Source organism: Pagrus major, chromosome 24 (genome assembly GCF_040436345.1).
Source record: "Pagrus major chromosome 24, Pma_NU_1.0".
Classification (NCBI taxonomy): domain Eukaryota; kingdom Metazoa; phylum Chordata; class Actinopteri; order Spariformes; family Sparidae; genus Pagrus; species Pagrus major.
The window spans coordinates 15726437-15739641 of record NC_133238.1 but is presented as its reverse complement, the minus strand read 5'-3'; the positions used below and the strand labels follow the sequence as shown (position 1 = coordinate 15739641).

Here is a 13205-nt window from a genome sequence, read left to right as displayed (position 1 = left end):
GATCAGAAAACGTTTGACACTTCTGGTCAACATCATGACAGACATAAGTAAATCATTTTACTTTTTAAATCTTGAAATCCACCATTATGTCACTTTAAATATAATACTGCAGGTTGTTACGTTATTATAACATGACTAGAATGATTAATACTTTCTTTTGATCGACTGCTTGTTACAGCTCTTAAAAAGATACCTGACCGATGTCAATGCGACATCGTGTGCTCTCTGAAGCAAACACAGGACAACGATTAACTTTGCATTTTTATTAGCAGAGTTAAAAACTTAACAGGAATGTGCAGAACTAAACCAACCAGTCCAATATTGCTTCAGAACATGAAACAATCACAAAATTCAGAGCACATTTGTGTACGGCTTTTCTTTCTGGGGTATGGAGACACGGCAGGGTGCAGATGTTTCAGCAGCCTAGTACTCCTCGCCTTCATCCTCCTCTCCGACGCTGTCGGTTCCCACCTCTTCGTAATCCTTCTCCAGGGCAGCCATGTCCTCTCTGGCCTCTGAGAACTCTCCCTCCTCCATCCCCTCTCCGACGTACCAGTGGACGAAGGCCCTCTTGGCGTACATCAGGTCGAACTTGTGGTCGAGACGAGCCCAGGCCTCGGCGATGGCGGTGGTGTTGCTCAGCATGCACACGGCCCTCTGCACCTTGGCCAGGTCTCCTCCAGGAACCACTGTGGGAGGCTGGTAGTTGATGCCCACCTTGAAGCCTGTGGGACACCAGTCCACAAACTGGATGGTACGCTTGGTTTTGATGGTGGCGATGGCGGAGTTGACATCTTTGGGTACAACGTCACCACGGTACAGGAGGCAGCAGGCCATGTACTTCCCATGGCGAGGGTCGCATTTGACCATCTGGTTGGCGGGCTCAAAGCAGGCGTTGGTGATGTCGGCGACCGACAGCTGCTCATGATAGGCCTTCTCTGCGGAGATAACGGGGGCGTAGGTGGCCAGAGGGAAGTGGATACGAGGGTAGGGCACCAGGTTGGTCTGGAACTCCGTCAGGTCCACGTTCAAGGCACCGTCGAAGCGCAGGGAGGCGGTGATGGAGGAGACGATCTGTCCAATCAGCCTGTTGAGGTTAGTGTAGGTGGGACGCTCGATGTCCAGGTTCCTGCGGCAGATGTCGTAGATGGCCTCGTTGTCCACCATGAAGGCGCAGTCGGAGTGCTCCAGGGTAGTGTGGGTGGTCAGGATGGAGTTGTAGGGCTCCACCACAGCTGTGGACACCTGGGGAGCTGGGTACACTGCAAACTCCAGCTTGGACTTTTTGCCGTAGTCGACAGAAAGACGCTCCATCAGCAGAGAGGTGAAGCCAGAGCCAGTTCCTCCACCGAAGGAGTGGAAGATGAGGAAACCTTGGAGGCCTGTGCACTGGTCAGCCTGCAGGAAAATACAGAAAGTGATCAAAATGTTCGGTCGCATGAATCGACACGAGTTCTTACACTGTCGCAAGAATTTGAACTCACCAGTTTGCGGGTCCTGTCCAGAACAAGGTCGATGATCTCCTTGCCGACGGTGTAGTGGCCGCGGGCGTAGTTGTTGGCTGCGTCCTCTTTGCCTGTGATCAGCTGCTCGGGGTGGAAGAGCTGGCGGTAGGTTCCAGATCGCACTTCATCTGAGGAGCAATGACAATACTGGTTTAGAGTGATGCTCTAAGCTCTTGAGACCCACACTAGTGATAATTTCCTGAAAGTTGGCACTAAACATGTGGTGGTTATGTAGATAAAATCATGTGATGCTACTTGTGTTTAGACAGCATCCTTTAAGAATGTTGTGTTGAACGAGCAGTGTATTAATTTAAAATCACTCGACCCTCCTCTACACACCCGTCTCATGAAATAAATGTGAGAAGTGTTTCTGTTGCCTTATGTGTAAAATAGTGATGTCATTCCACTATTGTCTGACACATTTAGACCACAAATATTGTTAAGATGGAAGACAATATCCTGGAAATTAAGCAATACTGAGAATATTATTAAATCTAATGAAAGCAAGTAGTTCAGTGTTTAGTAAATCTGGTCCTTACCGATGACTGTTGGCTCCAAGTCCACAAAGACAGCTCTGGGGACATGTTTGCCAGCGCCAGTCTCACTGAAGAAGGTGTTGAAGGAGTCGTCTCCTCCTCCAATGGTCTTGTCGCTGGGCATCTGACCATCCGGCTGGATGCCGTGCTCCAGGCAGTAGAGCTCCCAGCATGCATTGCCCATCTGGGCTCCGGCCTGGCCGACATGCATAGAAATACACTCACGCTGTGGAGAGAAGAGACAAAGATCAGTTATTAGTTTTTTCATAAAAGAGGCAAATATAGTTACCAGAATTTGTACTGTAGGAGTGATGACACTGCATTTTTCTGCTTTGTGTTCAGCCAACAGATTCAGATCTGTCTGCAGAGCCCTGACTGACCCAGATCACACATCAACAGCTCCTCAGAGCCTCAGTACCAGTCTGCTTGTCGTCATATGGCCTGGTTTGATTTTTATAAAAAGCATCACAACAGCCCAAACTTACAGCCGTTAGTGATCAAATATCTTTTTTTAGCAACACTGGTAATAAAAATATAATTAGTGTGCAACTGATACGGAATACTCATATCCCTTTTCATACCGTCAAGAAGAAACGTAATAAACTGTACTGCATTTGTATATTAAAATTAAAATGACCTCTGTCAAGTATTATAAATGTGTGCAAAGGCTGATGATTTGCTGCCACTCAACCTAACCTCCAGTATTGGAAAAATGATTTAAATTTAATCACAACGGAAAAACATGTACGCAAAATACAATAGTTGTATTCTTTTTTGTCGTGACGATAGTGACTGAACACAAAAAACAACCAAAACTAAGTAACTCTCCACTGAGAGGAACTAAAAATTCCTCTCAGTGGCTGTTACAGGTTACGTTTTTAAATACATGTACTCCACCTGTTGTAGATTTGTTAGTTTTCTTCATATCAAAAGCAGATATTGATATGCATTAAAAACACATGGCATCAATAAAGTTTTAGCCTTAACTAAATACTTGATCAATTTGAACCAGGTCATCAAAAACTGTTTGATGTATTTATATTATTTATGAATAAAATGGGCCATATATTGAATGTTAATCTCTGGAAAAGTCCAGTGTCCTCCATCTTCTTTCAGAGCGCACTTGGGACGGGAACCTGTTAATGTGTAGCCTCAGGTGACGACATTTTACAACTCCATAAATCATGACTGCTGCGTCACATGGCGGCCTGCCTCGCTGCGGACCTGTGGTGGCTTCACTCTGCCTTCATACCCCTCCCAAACAGAGGCCGAGCCGGGCCGACAGCACATCAGTGACAGGAAAGAAAAAAAAAAAGACACCCATCATGGAGGAGGGTAAAAAATCTTTACGGACAGGGAGAGGCTCTCCTCCCTGCCCCCATACTACCGCAAAGCCCTACCTTTGTGTAACATTCACGGACTGGGCGTTATCTGATGGCGCCTCTGAAGTTGCAGCGTCATGTCGGCCACACACACACGAGCTCAAACCATCTCCTACAAACTATTACGATGAGTAATTCAGACAGTAAAACGTTCAATACGGTCAAAAATGACGAGTTTAACGGTGTAACGCTAACTTCACCTCCATTTTAGTTCAGACTGCGCCAGTAGTTTGGCCTCGTTCAGTGACACAGGAGACAACGTTGCGCACATAAACGCACGATTACAACAGAGAAGCGAGCACGTTGAATTAATCGCTCAAAATTTATCTGATTTTAACGCGTTTTATAACGTTATATGTTAACTTTTAAGACATTCATGCTAGATTGAACCGGCATTTTGAGTAACAAAAGTCTGCCAATCTTAACATTATTTGACTCACTGAAGTATGTTTTTTAAATGCTTTTTTGCTTCATCACTCACCATGTTTCTGACTATTTCTCCTTCTATCCGACGGTGAAGAATCGGTTGCTGAAGGCAGTATTGATGAGCGGAAGACGAGCCGTTTGTATTTATACTGTCTCGAGGGGGCGGGGCCAAAGCGGCTGTTTGAATTTCCTTTAGGCGGGAGCGAACGTTACGCATTGTTGCGTTCAAGTACGGCCCGAAATTTTCGCTTCCGAGACTTCAGCTGCGTCATTGACGCAAATTTGAATTATTTTCCTTTTATAAGAGACAGGACTGTTTCCAGTCTCAATTTTTGCATTTAATATAATAATCAATTTCACAATCGAGACCATCGTTTTGTTGATTGTATGGAACGAACAGAAATAAGTCACGCATTGTAGAAACACACTGGTATTTGATGGTGCGTTCAGTGACAGATCAATACAAAGCTGCATGAGCACACTGAGAGGAGGAAAAAGGTGATCAAAGCTATTTTGATCGGTGATAATTAAATCTGACACACTTCACACAGAGCCAGTGCATCTCCTACACAGCAAAACACAGCGGTTATATGAGCAGAACAGAAGAAAACATCAATGCACCTTTTTAATCTTAGAGGTAGGTTGTTTAAAACATTACAAATAAAACATCATAGACCAGATTAACATAAATGATCAACAGAATGTGAAAAATAAGAGTTTTGATGATGTATTAAAGACATTTATGTGTTTTATACAGATAGCTACTGAAATGAACATCTAACCAGCTAGATGTATAACAAATACCCAGACTTTTAAATTTGACTTCTAGTTTGCTTAAAACGGGGAGCCTTCAATGCAAATTCTAATGATGATAACCTGAAGCACAAACTAAAGCAGGGCTACTCTGGAGGTATCAGGTGAAGTCTAATTTGTTGCTTTATCATTTTTAACTGGGTTATATCAATTAACAGTGCATTTATTTTCAACAATTATTTGTAATAATACAAGGAGCAACATGGCTAGCAGTCCAAAAAGTGTCCTTTTTTCTAATTAAAAATGACATAACTGAAACGTGTGTCACTTAATTTCAAGAATTACATAATACCCAGCACAAATGATCACTACAGGCTATTTTATCTCAGTTTTACTGCACCTGAATTCACTTACAGTCCTGTGGGTGATCTCTCAACTTGAGAAGGAGAATGTACAGGAAGTCCCTGAAGGCAGCATGACTCTCATGCATACAGCAACCACACGTACATTAATTAAATATATATATAATTCATCACTAACTTGAGTCAACCCAATTAAAGTAATATAAAAAGAGAAACTCAACATGTTCTCAAAAAATACAGAGAAACATTTGACAATACATAAAATAAAGGAAAGATAAAACAGTGGTAGCAGATAATCATCTCTGAAATATTCATTAATAATGAGGACTGAACTCTGACACCTATTCCTAACACCATGAAATAATCCAGGCCTAATCCTGAGGTATTTCTGTTATGTCAGGCATTGCTGTAAGGAGGAATTAGTCTTAAATGTTCAGTGCTGGCATGAGTTAATAAAGCATGAGCTCTGCAGAGTGACTGAGAGCTGTGTTGTGTTATTACTGACAACAAAGCACACCAACGGAAACGTATCTCAGTTTATTGTTTCAGGACAAAGACACATAGGTAAGATGATATCTTGGGACTGAATTCCTCTTAATCTCTCTGGATAAGGACATGAATTTTGCAGATCGTTCAAGGTTTTACATTTCAGTAATCTGTCAAAAACAGCATATGATAGACATAGTTCCTAATTCCTTCTGCCTGGAGGAGAGGCATGAGAGCAACAACATAAAAACCTTCCAGGAGAGACCCAAAGTGTTTCATGTCATCTCGATTTATACAATTTATCATGTTTCATTCCTCTCTTTGATGGCAGGCCTTTAGACAAAATCTAAAAACAAAGGTATACATTTTCTCTTTAGACATGATCATACATCTAATCTTGTTCGATACTACTAAAGTCTAAAAAGAACTTAGCACGATGCTCTGTTTTGTTTATTTCAAACTTAATATTCTTCACCCTCTTCCTCTCCTTCGTCGCCGATGGTGTCAGTTCCCACCTCTTCGTAATCCTTCTCCAGGGCAGCCATGTCCTCTCTGGCCTCTGAGAACTCTCCCTCCTCCATCCCCTCTCCGACGTACCAGTGGACGAAGGCCCTCTTGGCGTACATCAGGTCGAACTTGTGGTCGAGACGAGCCCAGGCCTCGGCGATGGCGGTGGTGTTGCTCAGCATGCACACGGCCCTCTGCACCTTGGCCAGATCTCCTCCAGGGACCACTGTGGGAGGCTGGTAGTTGATGCCCACCTTGAAGCCTGTGGGACACCAGTCCACGAACTGGATGGTACGCTTGGTTTTGATGGTGGCGATGGCGGAGTTGACATCTTTTGGCACCACATCGCCACGGAATAACAGGCAGCAGGCCATGTACTTCCCATGGCGAGGGTCGCATTTCACCATCTGGTTGGCGGGCTCGAAGCAGGCGTTGGTGATCTCTGCTACTGACAGCTGCTCATGATAGGCCTTCTCTGCGGAGATAACGGGGGCGTAGGTGGCCAGAGGGAAGTGGATACGAGGGTAGGGCACCAGGTTGGTCTGGAACTCTGTCAGATCCACGTTCAAGGCACCGTCGAAGCGCAGGGAGGCGGTGATGGAGGAGACGATCTGTCCAATCAGCCTGTTGAGGTTAGTGTAGGTGGGACGCTCGATGTCCAGGTTCCTGCGGCAGATGTCATAGATGGCCTCGTTGTCCACCATGAAGGCGCAGTCGGAGTGCTCCAGGGTGGTGTGGGTGGTCAGGATGGAGTTGTAGGGCTCCACCACGGCTGTGGACACCTGAGGAGCTGGATAAATGGCAAACTCCAGCTTGGACTTTTTGCCGTAGTCGACAGAAAGACGCTCCATCAGCAGAGAGGTGAAGCCAGAGCCGGTTCCTCCACCAAAGGAGTGGAAGATGAGGAAACCTTGGAGGCCTGTGCACTGGTCAGCCTGCGGGAAAAAAAGCAATCTTTACTCTGTGACCTAATATTGCCTGAGCGGAAATTTGAAGTAATGCAGGCAAACTGACCAGCTTACGACTCCTGTCGAGAACAAGGTCGATAATCTCCTTGCCGATGGTGTAGTGACCGCGGGCGTAGTTGTTGGCGGCATCTTCCTTTCCAGTGATTAGCTGCTCAGGGTGAAAGAGCTGGCGGTAGGTTCCAGTACGGACCTCATCTGTAAACAGAAAAATTGACAGTATAAATTAGACCTTCGCAAATGTAATGTAATGTAATTCAGACTCAATCCAGCACTTTCTTATCCTGAAAATACTCTTAAGATCTTACCGATGACAGTTGGCTCCAAGTCCACAAAGACAGCTCTGGGGACATGTTTGCCAGCTCCAGTCTCACTGAAGAAGGTGTTGAAGGAGTCGTCTCCTCCTCCAATGGTCTTGTCGCTGGGCATCTGACCGTCCGGCTGGATGCCGTGCTCCAGGCAGTAGAGCTCCCAGCATGCATTGCCTATCTGAGCTCCAGCTTGGCCAACGTGGACGGAGATACATTCACGCTGCAAGAACAAGTGGTTCAAATGTCAAGACCCCAATATTCAGCAATTTAAGGACTAGTTTCTTTGTCAGTGTCATTTAAAAAAACACCAATATTTATGGTACCTTACATAAAAGTCATCACATCAGTCAACATGAGAAATTTTTAAAAAAAATTGTTGCAGGAACATTTTAAAAAGCCTCTTAAGCTATTACATTCAACACAGACGACTGAGTTGAACGCAGTATATCGATATAAAAATGTCTTTCTGAGGGGTTCTTTGCATAACTCATGTAATGTCACTCATGTGCCAAACTTAAACATAAAATGAAGATGTCCTCACCATGTTTTCGTTGCTCGAAGCAGTCCCTTGTTCACCTGAGATGAGTGGCTGGGGATGTTGTGTGAAGCATGACTACAGGAAGCCACTTTATAGAGCAGCAGCACTAGGCAACAGCCGGGCATGTTGTGGTAACTGGAGGAGCTGGAGAAGCAAACACCATCGCCTTCGATGAAAGATGAGAAGGAGGGGCACAAAAAAGAAAATCAACTGGAATGCTCCCCTGCTCGGATCTAAGGAACAACGGCTGTTGTTACACAAATGAGTAACCACCAACAATACCCAGCGTGGCTGTGAAATATGACCCATAACTGTTCGCCCTCTCCTTCGATTTCACAGTCTGGATTTAAGGCATGTTAGTTTTTTACTTTACTTTCAAACTTGCTCACAGACATTTACACAGGCTGTTGTTGCTTGCTGCTGGAAGAAACTTGTGACCTTTCATGTAGCAGACACAAAAAAAATATCATGCCACTGGAGCACTGTTCACATTAGAAATCATCCCTGTTAACACGCCACACTTGTAGCCTCCATTTTCTTATCTTGCAGCGGAGAGAAAACAGATACCTCCCCAGAGTGACCTGAATAGGCTTTTGTTACAGATAACCGATGCATCGCCACTGTGGTTGAGATTCATTTGCAATGCAAAGGAAGCCGGCTGCCAGAGAAAAACATTAGAGCACACTTCTCTCAAAGCCAGGTGACATCTGAGATCCATTTCCAGCAGATTACAAAGCATCGATGTATGTGATGAATATTACCACTGAATTTTATCACCACAAAGAAAGAATTTAGGGTTAGGGTTACCTTTGTGGTTGTGCTGCGTTGGCTGAATGCTTGCAATACTTAAATATAGAGATTACCAGAAGAATTTGCCCCCGGCTTCTAAATGGGCGAGGTTGATCAAAGTTTGAATGAAAAAATGTACTGTTTTGATGTTTTAAAGCGTTCGCTTCCTGACAAGAGACAAACTCAAAGGAAATCCGAGCTAGTGTTATAACCATTATGTTTATATCAATGTACTCTTTTGTTTGAGGTCAAATAGCTCTGCGACTGAAGGTAACCCTAGAGACATAATGACAAACTGCTTGGCATCTGCCAGAACACGCTCCTGTTTAGTTTCCCTAGTTACTCTTTCTCAGGCCTTATTTGCTCTCGGCTGTCAGCTAATCTGGAGCTGCTCGTCCAAAGAGATGTGTGTGCATTGCACTCTCATTGCTGGAGTGCACACAGAGCTTGTTAGGGAAACAAATCATCAGCACACAATAGGAGGTGGTGGCTGCAGCATTCCTGCAAGCCCCTCTCATTGTTAGATGACAGAATGTATGTGCTTTTCAGACAGATTTCAGCACAAATAAATCAGACAAATGCATCACAGCTTTACTTTATTTTCAATGAAGTATTGTTGTTTCGAAGTGTAAAATCATTACATAATAACACAATAATACAATTCCAGCGAAGCTGTGCAAATATACATCTAAGATCTTGTGTTAAGTTCTTAGTACTCCCCTTCCTCTTCCTCTCCTTCGTCACCTACGCTGTCGGTTCCCACCTCTTCGTAATCCTTCTCCAGGGCAGCCATGTCCTCTCTGGCCTCTGAGAACTCTCCCTCCTCCATCCCCTCTCCGACGTACCAGTGGACGAAGGCCCTCTTGGCGTACATCAGATCGAACTTGTGGTCGAGACGAGCCCAGGCCTCGGCGATGGCGGTGGTGTTGCTCAGCATGCACACGGCCCTCTGCACCTTAGCCAGATCTCCTCCAGGGACCACTGTGGGAGGCTGGTAGTTGATGCCCACCTTGAAGCCTGTGGGACACCAGTCCACGAACTGGATGGTACGCTTGGTTTTGATGGTGGCGATGGCAGAGTTCACCTCCTTAGGGACCACATCGCCACGGTACAGGAGGCAGCAGGCCATGTACTTGCCGTGACGAGGATCACATTTCACCATCTGATTGGCAGGCTCGAAGCAGGCGTTGGTGATCTCTGCTACTGATAGCTGCTCATGATAGGCCTTCTCTGCGGAGATAACGGGGGCGTAGGTGGCCAGAGGGAAGTGGATACGAGGGTAGGGCACCAGGTTGGTCTGGAACTCAGTCAGGTCCACATTCAAGGCACCGTCGAAGCGCAGGGAGGCGGTGATGGAGGAGACGATCTGTCCAATCAGCCTGTTGAGGTTGGTGTAGGTGGGACGATCGATATCCAGGTTCCTGCGGCAGATGTCATAGATGGCCTCGTTGTCAACCATGAAAGCGCAGTCGGAGTGCTCCAGGGTAGTGTGGGTGGTCAGGATGGAGTTGTAGGGCTCCACCACAGCTGTGGACACCTGGGGAGCTGGGTACACCGCAAACTCCAGCTTGGACTTTTTGCCATAGTCGACAGAAAGACGCTCCATCAGCAGAGAGGTGAAGCCAGAGCCGGTTCCTCCACCGAAGGAGTGGAAGATGAGGAAACCTTGGAGGCCTGTGCACTGGTCAGCCTGCAGGAAAATAAAACAAAATTCCCTCAATACATTATTACACTTTTAACTACAATGTAAAAGATTTGCAGCCAAACTCACCAGCTTACGAATCCTATCAAGAACAACGTCGATGAGCTCCTTCCCGATGGTGTAGTGACCGCGGGCGTAGTTGTTGGCGGCATCTTCCTTTCCAGTGATTAGCTGCTCAGGATGGAAGAGCTGGCGGTAGGTTCCTGTACGGACCTCATCTGTAAACAGAAAACACTAAGCTTCCAATCAGCTGTCTCTACAGTACCAATTTGCATCAGAAAACAGTGATTGTACCGATGACAGTTGGCTCCAAGTCCACAAAGACAGCTCTGGGGACATGTTTGCCAGCTCCAGTTTCAGTGAAGAAGGTGTTAAAGGAGTCGTCTCCTCCGCCTATGGTTTTGTCGCTGGGCATCTGACCGTCTGGCTGGATGCCATGCTCCAGGCAGTAGAGCTCCCAGCATGCATTGCCCATTTGGACACCTGCCTGACCAACATGGACAGAGAGGCATTCGCGCTGTTGGAGCGCAAAAAATAGAGGTGAAGTTAGTAAAGGTTGAGATGCCATTTGGGATTAAATGTGTCTAAAAAGCCTGAAACTGCAGAATCTTACCATGATTCCTACCAAGTTCCTGCTGCTGATGTTGAAGATCTGCAAGGGAAGTCTGATCTCTGTCTGTCTGTTAAGATTCCTCCAGCACTTATAGTTCCTCCACACTCTATGGTAACAAGCTGTGTTTGCAATAAACAAGGGGTTAACTGAGCTCAGCAGAGGGGGAAAAAGTCAATAATTCAGCTGTGGAAAACATTATGCAAACATGCTCCACCACACATCAATAACCCTTCTTCCTGCATTGAGATAATGTATAACCATGACGCCCACATGTGTTTTGTTGGAGTTTTTGTAGAGTACTCTGAGATTAATGAACTCAAGGCTCTGCGGGGGGCTGAGATCTCCATGGAGATCTACGAGAGTCAGTAAAGGAGCCTCAGTGAAATCCAAAAATATGCCTTTGTCTGGTCATTTGGAGGGGTTAGGTTGAGCTGCGAGTAAAACCAAGCCTTGAAGATGAATTCAGTTTCACATGACAGCACTCAAAACATAGGCCTACTGTAAACCTACCTAGCTAGGTGTAACGGTATAACATGAAAATTGTCATATCAAGATATTTCTACGTTACTACAACATACAAAGTTATCACATTATAACAATATAAATATTCCATTGTTAAAACAAGAAAAGTTTGTTTTATCATGATAAGCTTGTATGCCATAAGAACATGAACATTTCTGTGAACATTCTGACGTGAAGATGTCTTGATATAACAATAAAAATATTTAAAAAATATCTTCACAAAAACGAACGAGTACTATGTATTAAGGTAAGACTGATATGATCTTTTAAATATTAGTGGGTAACCTGGACAAGCTGATTGCTCTAAAAAACAAACTTAAATAGATCCACAATAGCACATGTAGTACAGGGTATTCTTTATGATCGGGCCTGTTTCCTCACTGCTGTTTGATCCATTGTCGGAGCAGAGGAACCCCCCTCTCCTCTGCCCTCTCCACGAGGCCCGGCTACTCTGTGTGTTTTCCACATGATTGGTTGTCCTGTTGTTATAGAAACATCGAAGGTCACACTGCTGCTGCTGGCATGAAGCCTGGGATGTCAGCAGTAATGTAGATTTACAGAACAACACGGCCTGAAGCTCGGCTGACCGGCAGTTTGTCAGCAAGGTTTGGTCTGATTGATTATTGATAAATATATTAATAAACAAAACAGGCTCAGGATATCTTGGTTATGTAACATGAAGGATATTAAAACTGGGTCACATCAAGCACAGTTTATTTTTTTGATTGTTTCCTAAAAGTTTGACATTGCAGAAAGCTGAGAAGAAATGTTATATTCTCACATTAACAACAATCTCCTGCAGCCAGAGATTCTTTTATCCATCATTATGGTTTCCTGACTCACACAGGCTTTTAGCTTAGATATACATGTTTTACGGATATGAAGCATTTTACTTGCAGGCTTTTGACAGTAAGCAAAAAATACAGAGCAATACAGGCATTGGATGAGTTGCAGATAAAACACCTTGCACTCTGCTCATAAAAACTGGAATATTTCTAAAACTAAAATATGTTCAAGGTTCAATTAACTGAAGAAGTGTTGGGAGATATTTTGTTAAAGTTTCTACAGTCAGAATTGTTTTGGACCAACATGTTTAGTGTTGGCTCTTGTACAGATTTCAGGGACATGAAGCATTTGAAGATACTCCAACAAATGAACTCACAATATGTAAAAATGCCAATGTAGGAACATGGTGGACCATCTCTATTGCACCAGTCATGCAGGGCTGAGAAACTGAGTCCTGACCTCAGCACCACCTGGTGTTGTACAGAGGAAAAACATCAGCTAATACAAGAACATATTAGTGTGGAATGAGTTGTTACATTATTGATAATACTTCATCATTAGTAATGTCTTCTTTCACAAAGTTCACAAACACAAAGCAGGGGATTTTTTAAAATTTTACTTTGAAAGGGCTTGTTATTATATGTACATTCTTTGTCTTGGTTTTTAAGTACAAATCAAGTAGTAGTCATTAATGGGTTAATACAGGCAAGATATACATAAACACGTAAGTAAGTGTTGTGTTGTGCTACTTTGTGAAGGTTTGTAGCATTTCCAAAAGACATTGGCTTTGCAATGTATTTTAAAAATATTTAGATTTAGATTGGTTCATGGTTGAACTTTAAATATAAATATTTTACCCAACAAAATAATTGTAATTAATATCTTGAGACAATTTTCATCCAGAATCCCCAACAACATGTTTATCAGTGTCATTTAAAATAAAAGTTGAGTGGCCTTAGCCAATGAAATATGTCATTTTAATACAGTAAAACATTACTGTGGAAAGAATAGAGATCATCATC

General features: G+C 44.0%; 3 protein-coding genes across 3 annotated transcripts; all 3 read right to left on the bottom strand.

Annotated features, from left to right (window-relative positions):
- Positions 1-248: 248 nt before the first annotated feature.
- On the bottom strand, positions 249-3987 carry LOC140992003 (tubulin alpha chain-like). Its single transcript, XM_073462197.1, has 4 exons — positions 3905-3987; positions 2045-2267; positions 1485-1633; positions 249-1398 (listed from the first exon to the last, which is right to left on the bottom strand). The coding sequence occupies exons 1-4, from the start codon at positions 3905-3907 to the stop codon at positions 424-426; spliced, it is 1350 nt and encodes a 449-aa protein (XP_073318298.1). The 5' UTR covers positions 3908-3987; the 3' UTR covers positions 249-423.
- A 1924-nt stretch (positions 3988-5911) lies between these two features.
- On the bottom strand, positions 5912-7402 carry LOC140992336 (tubulin alpha-1A chain-like). The gene is made up of 3 exons (XM_073462643.1): positions 7231-7402; positions 6972-7120; positions 5912-6892 (listed from the first exon to the last, which is right to left on the bottom strand). The coding sequence occupies exons 1-3, from the start codon at positions 7349-7351 to the stop codon at positions 5912-5914; spliced, it is 1251 nt and encodes a 416-aa protein (XP_073318744.1). The 5' UTR covers positions 7352-7402.
- Positions 7403-9265: 1863 nt separating this feature from the next.
- On the bottom strand, positions 9266-10912 carry LOC140992353 (tubulin alpha-1D chain-like). The gene is made up of 4 exons (XM_073462664.1): positions 10876-10912; positions 10557-10779; positions 10332-10480; positions 9266-10250 (listed from the first exon to the last, which is right to left on the bottom strand). Exons 1-4 carry the CDS (start codon positions 10876-10878, stop codon positions 9270-9272), a joined length of 1356 nt encoding a protein of 451 aa, XP_073318765.1. The 5' UTR covers positions 10879-10912; the 3' UTR covers positions 9266-9269.
- Positions 10913-13205: the final 2293 nt, after the last annotated feature.

Excerpts from the sequence above, each read along its gene's own strand:
- LOC140992003 (XM_073462197.1), bottom strand. Across the intron at positions 1,634-2,044 it reads CTTGGAGCCAACAGTCATCG|ATGAAGTGCGATCTGGAACC; the intron begins GTAAGGACCAGA and ends ATTGCTCCTCAG. Across the intron at positions 1,399-1,484 it reads TGGACAGGACCCGCAAACTG|GCTGACCAGTGCACAGGCCT; the intron begins GTGAGTTCAAAT and ends ATTTTCCTGCAG.
- LOC140992336 (XM_073462643.1), bottom strand. The coding sequence starts at position 7,351 with ATGCCCAGCGACAAGACCATTGGAGGAGGAGACGACTCCTTCAACACC. Across the intron at positions 7,121-7,230 it reads CTTGGAGCCAACTGTCATCG|ATGAGGTCCGTACTGGAACC; the intron begins GTAAGATCTTAA and ends TTCTGTTTACAG. Across the intron at positions 6,893-6,971 it reads TCGACAGGAGTCGTAAGCTG|GCTGACCAGTGCACAGGCCT; the intron begins GTCAGTTTGCCT and ends TTTTTCCCGCAG.
- LOC140992353 (XM_073462664.1), bottom strand. Across the intron at positions 10,481-10,556 it reads CTTGGAGCCAACTGTCATCG|ATGAGGTCCGTACAGGAACC; the intron begins GTACAATCACTG and ends TTCTGTTTACAG. Across the intron at positions 10,251-10,331 it reads TTGATAGGATTCGTAAGCTG|GCTGACCAGTGCACAGGCCT; the intron begins GTGAGTTTGGCT and ends ATTTTCCTGCAG.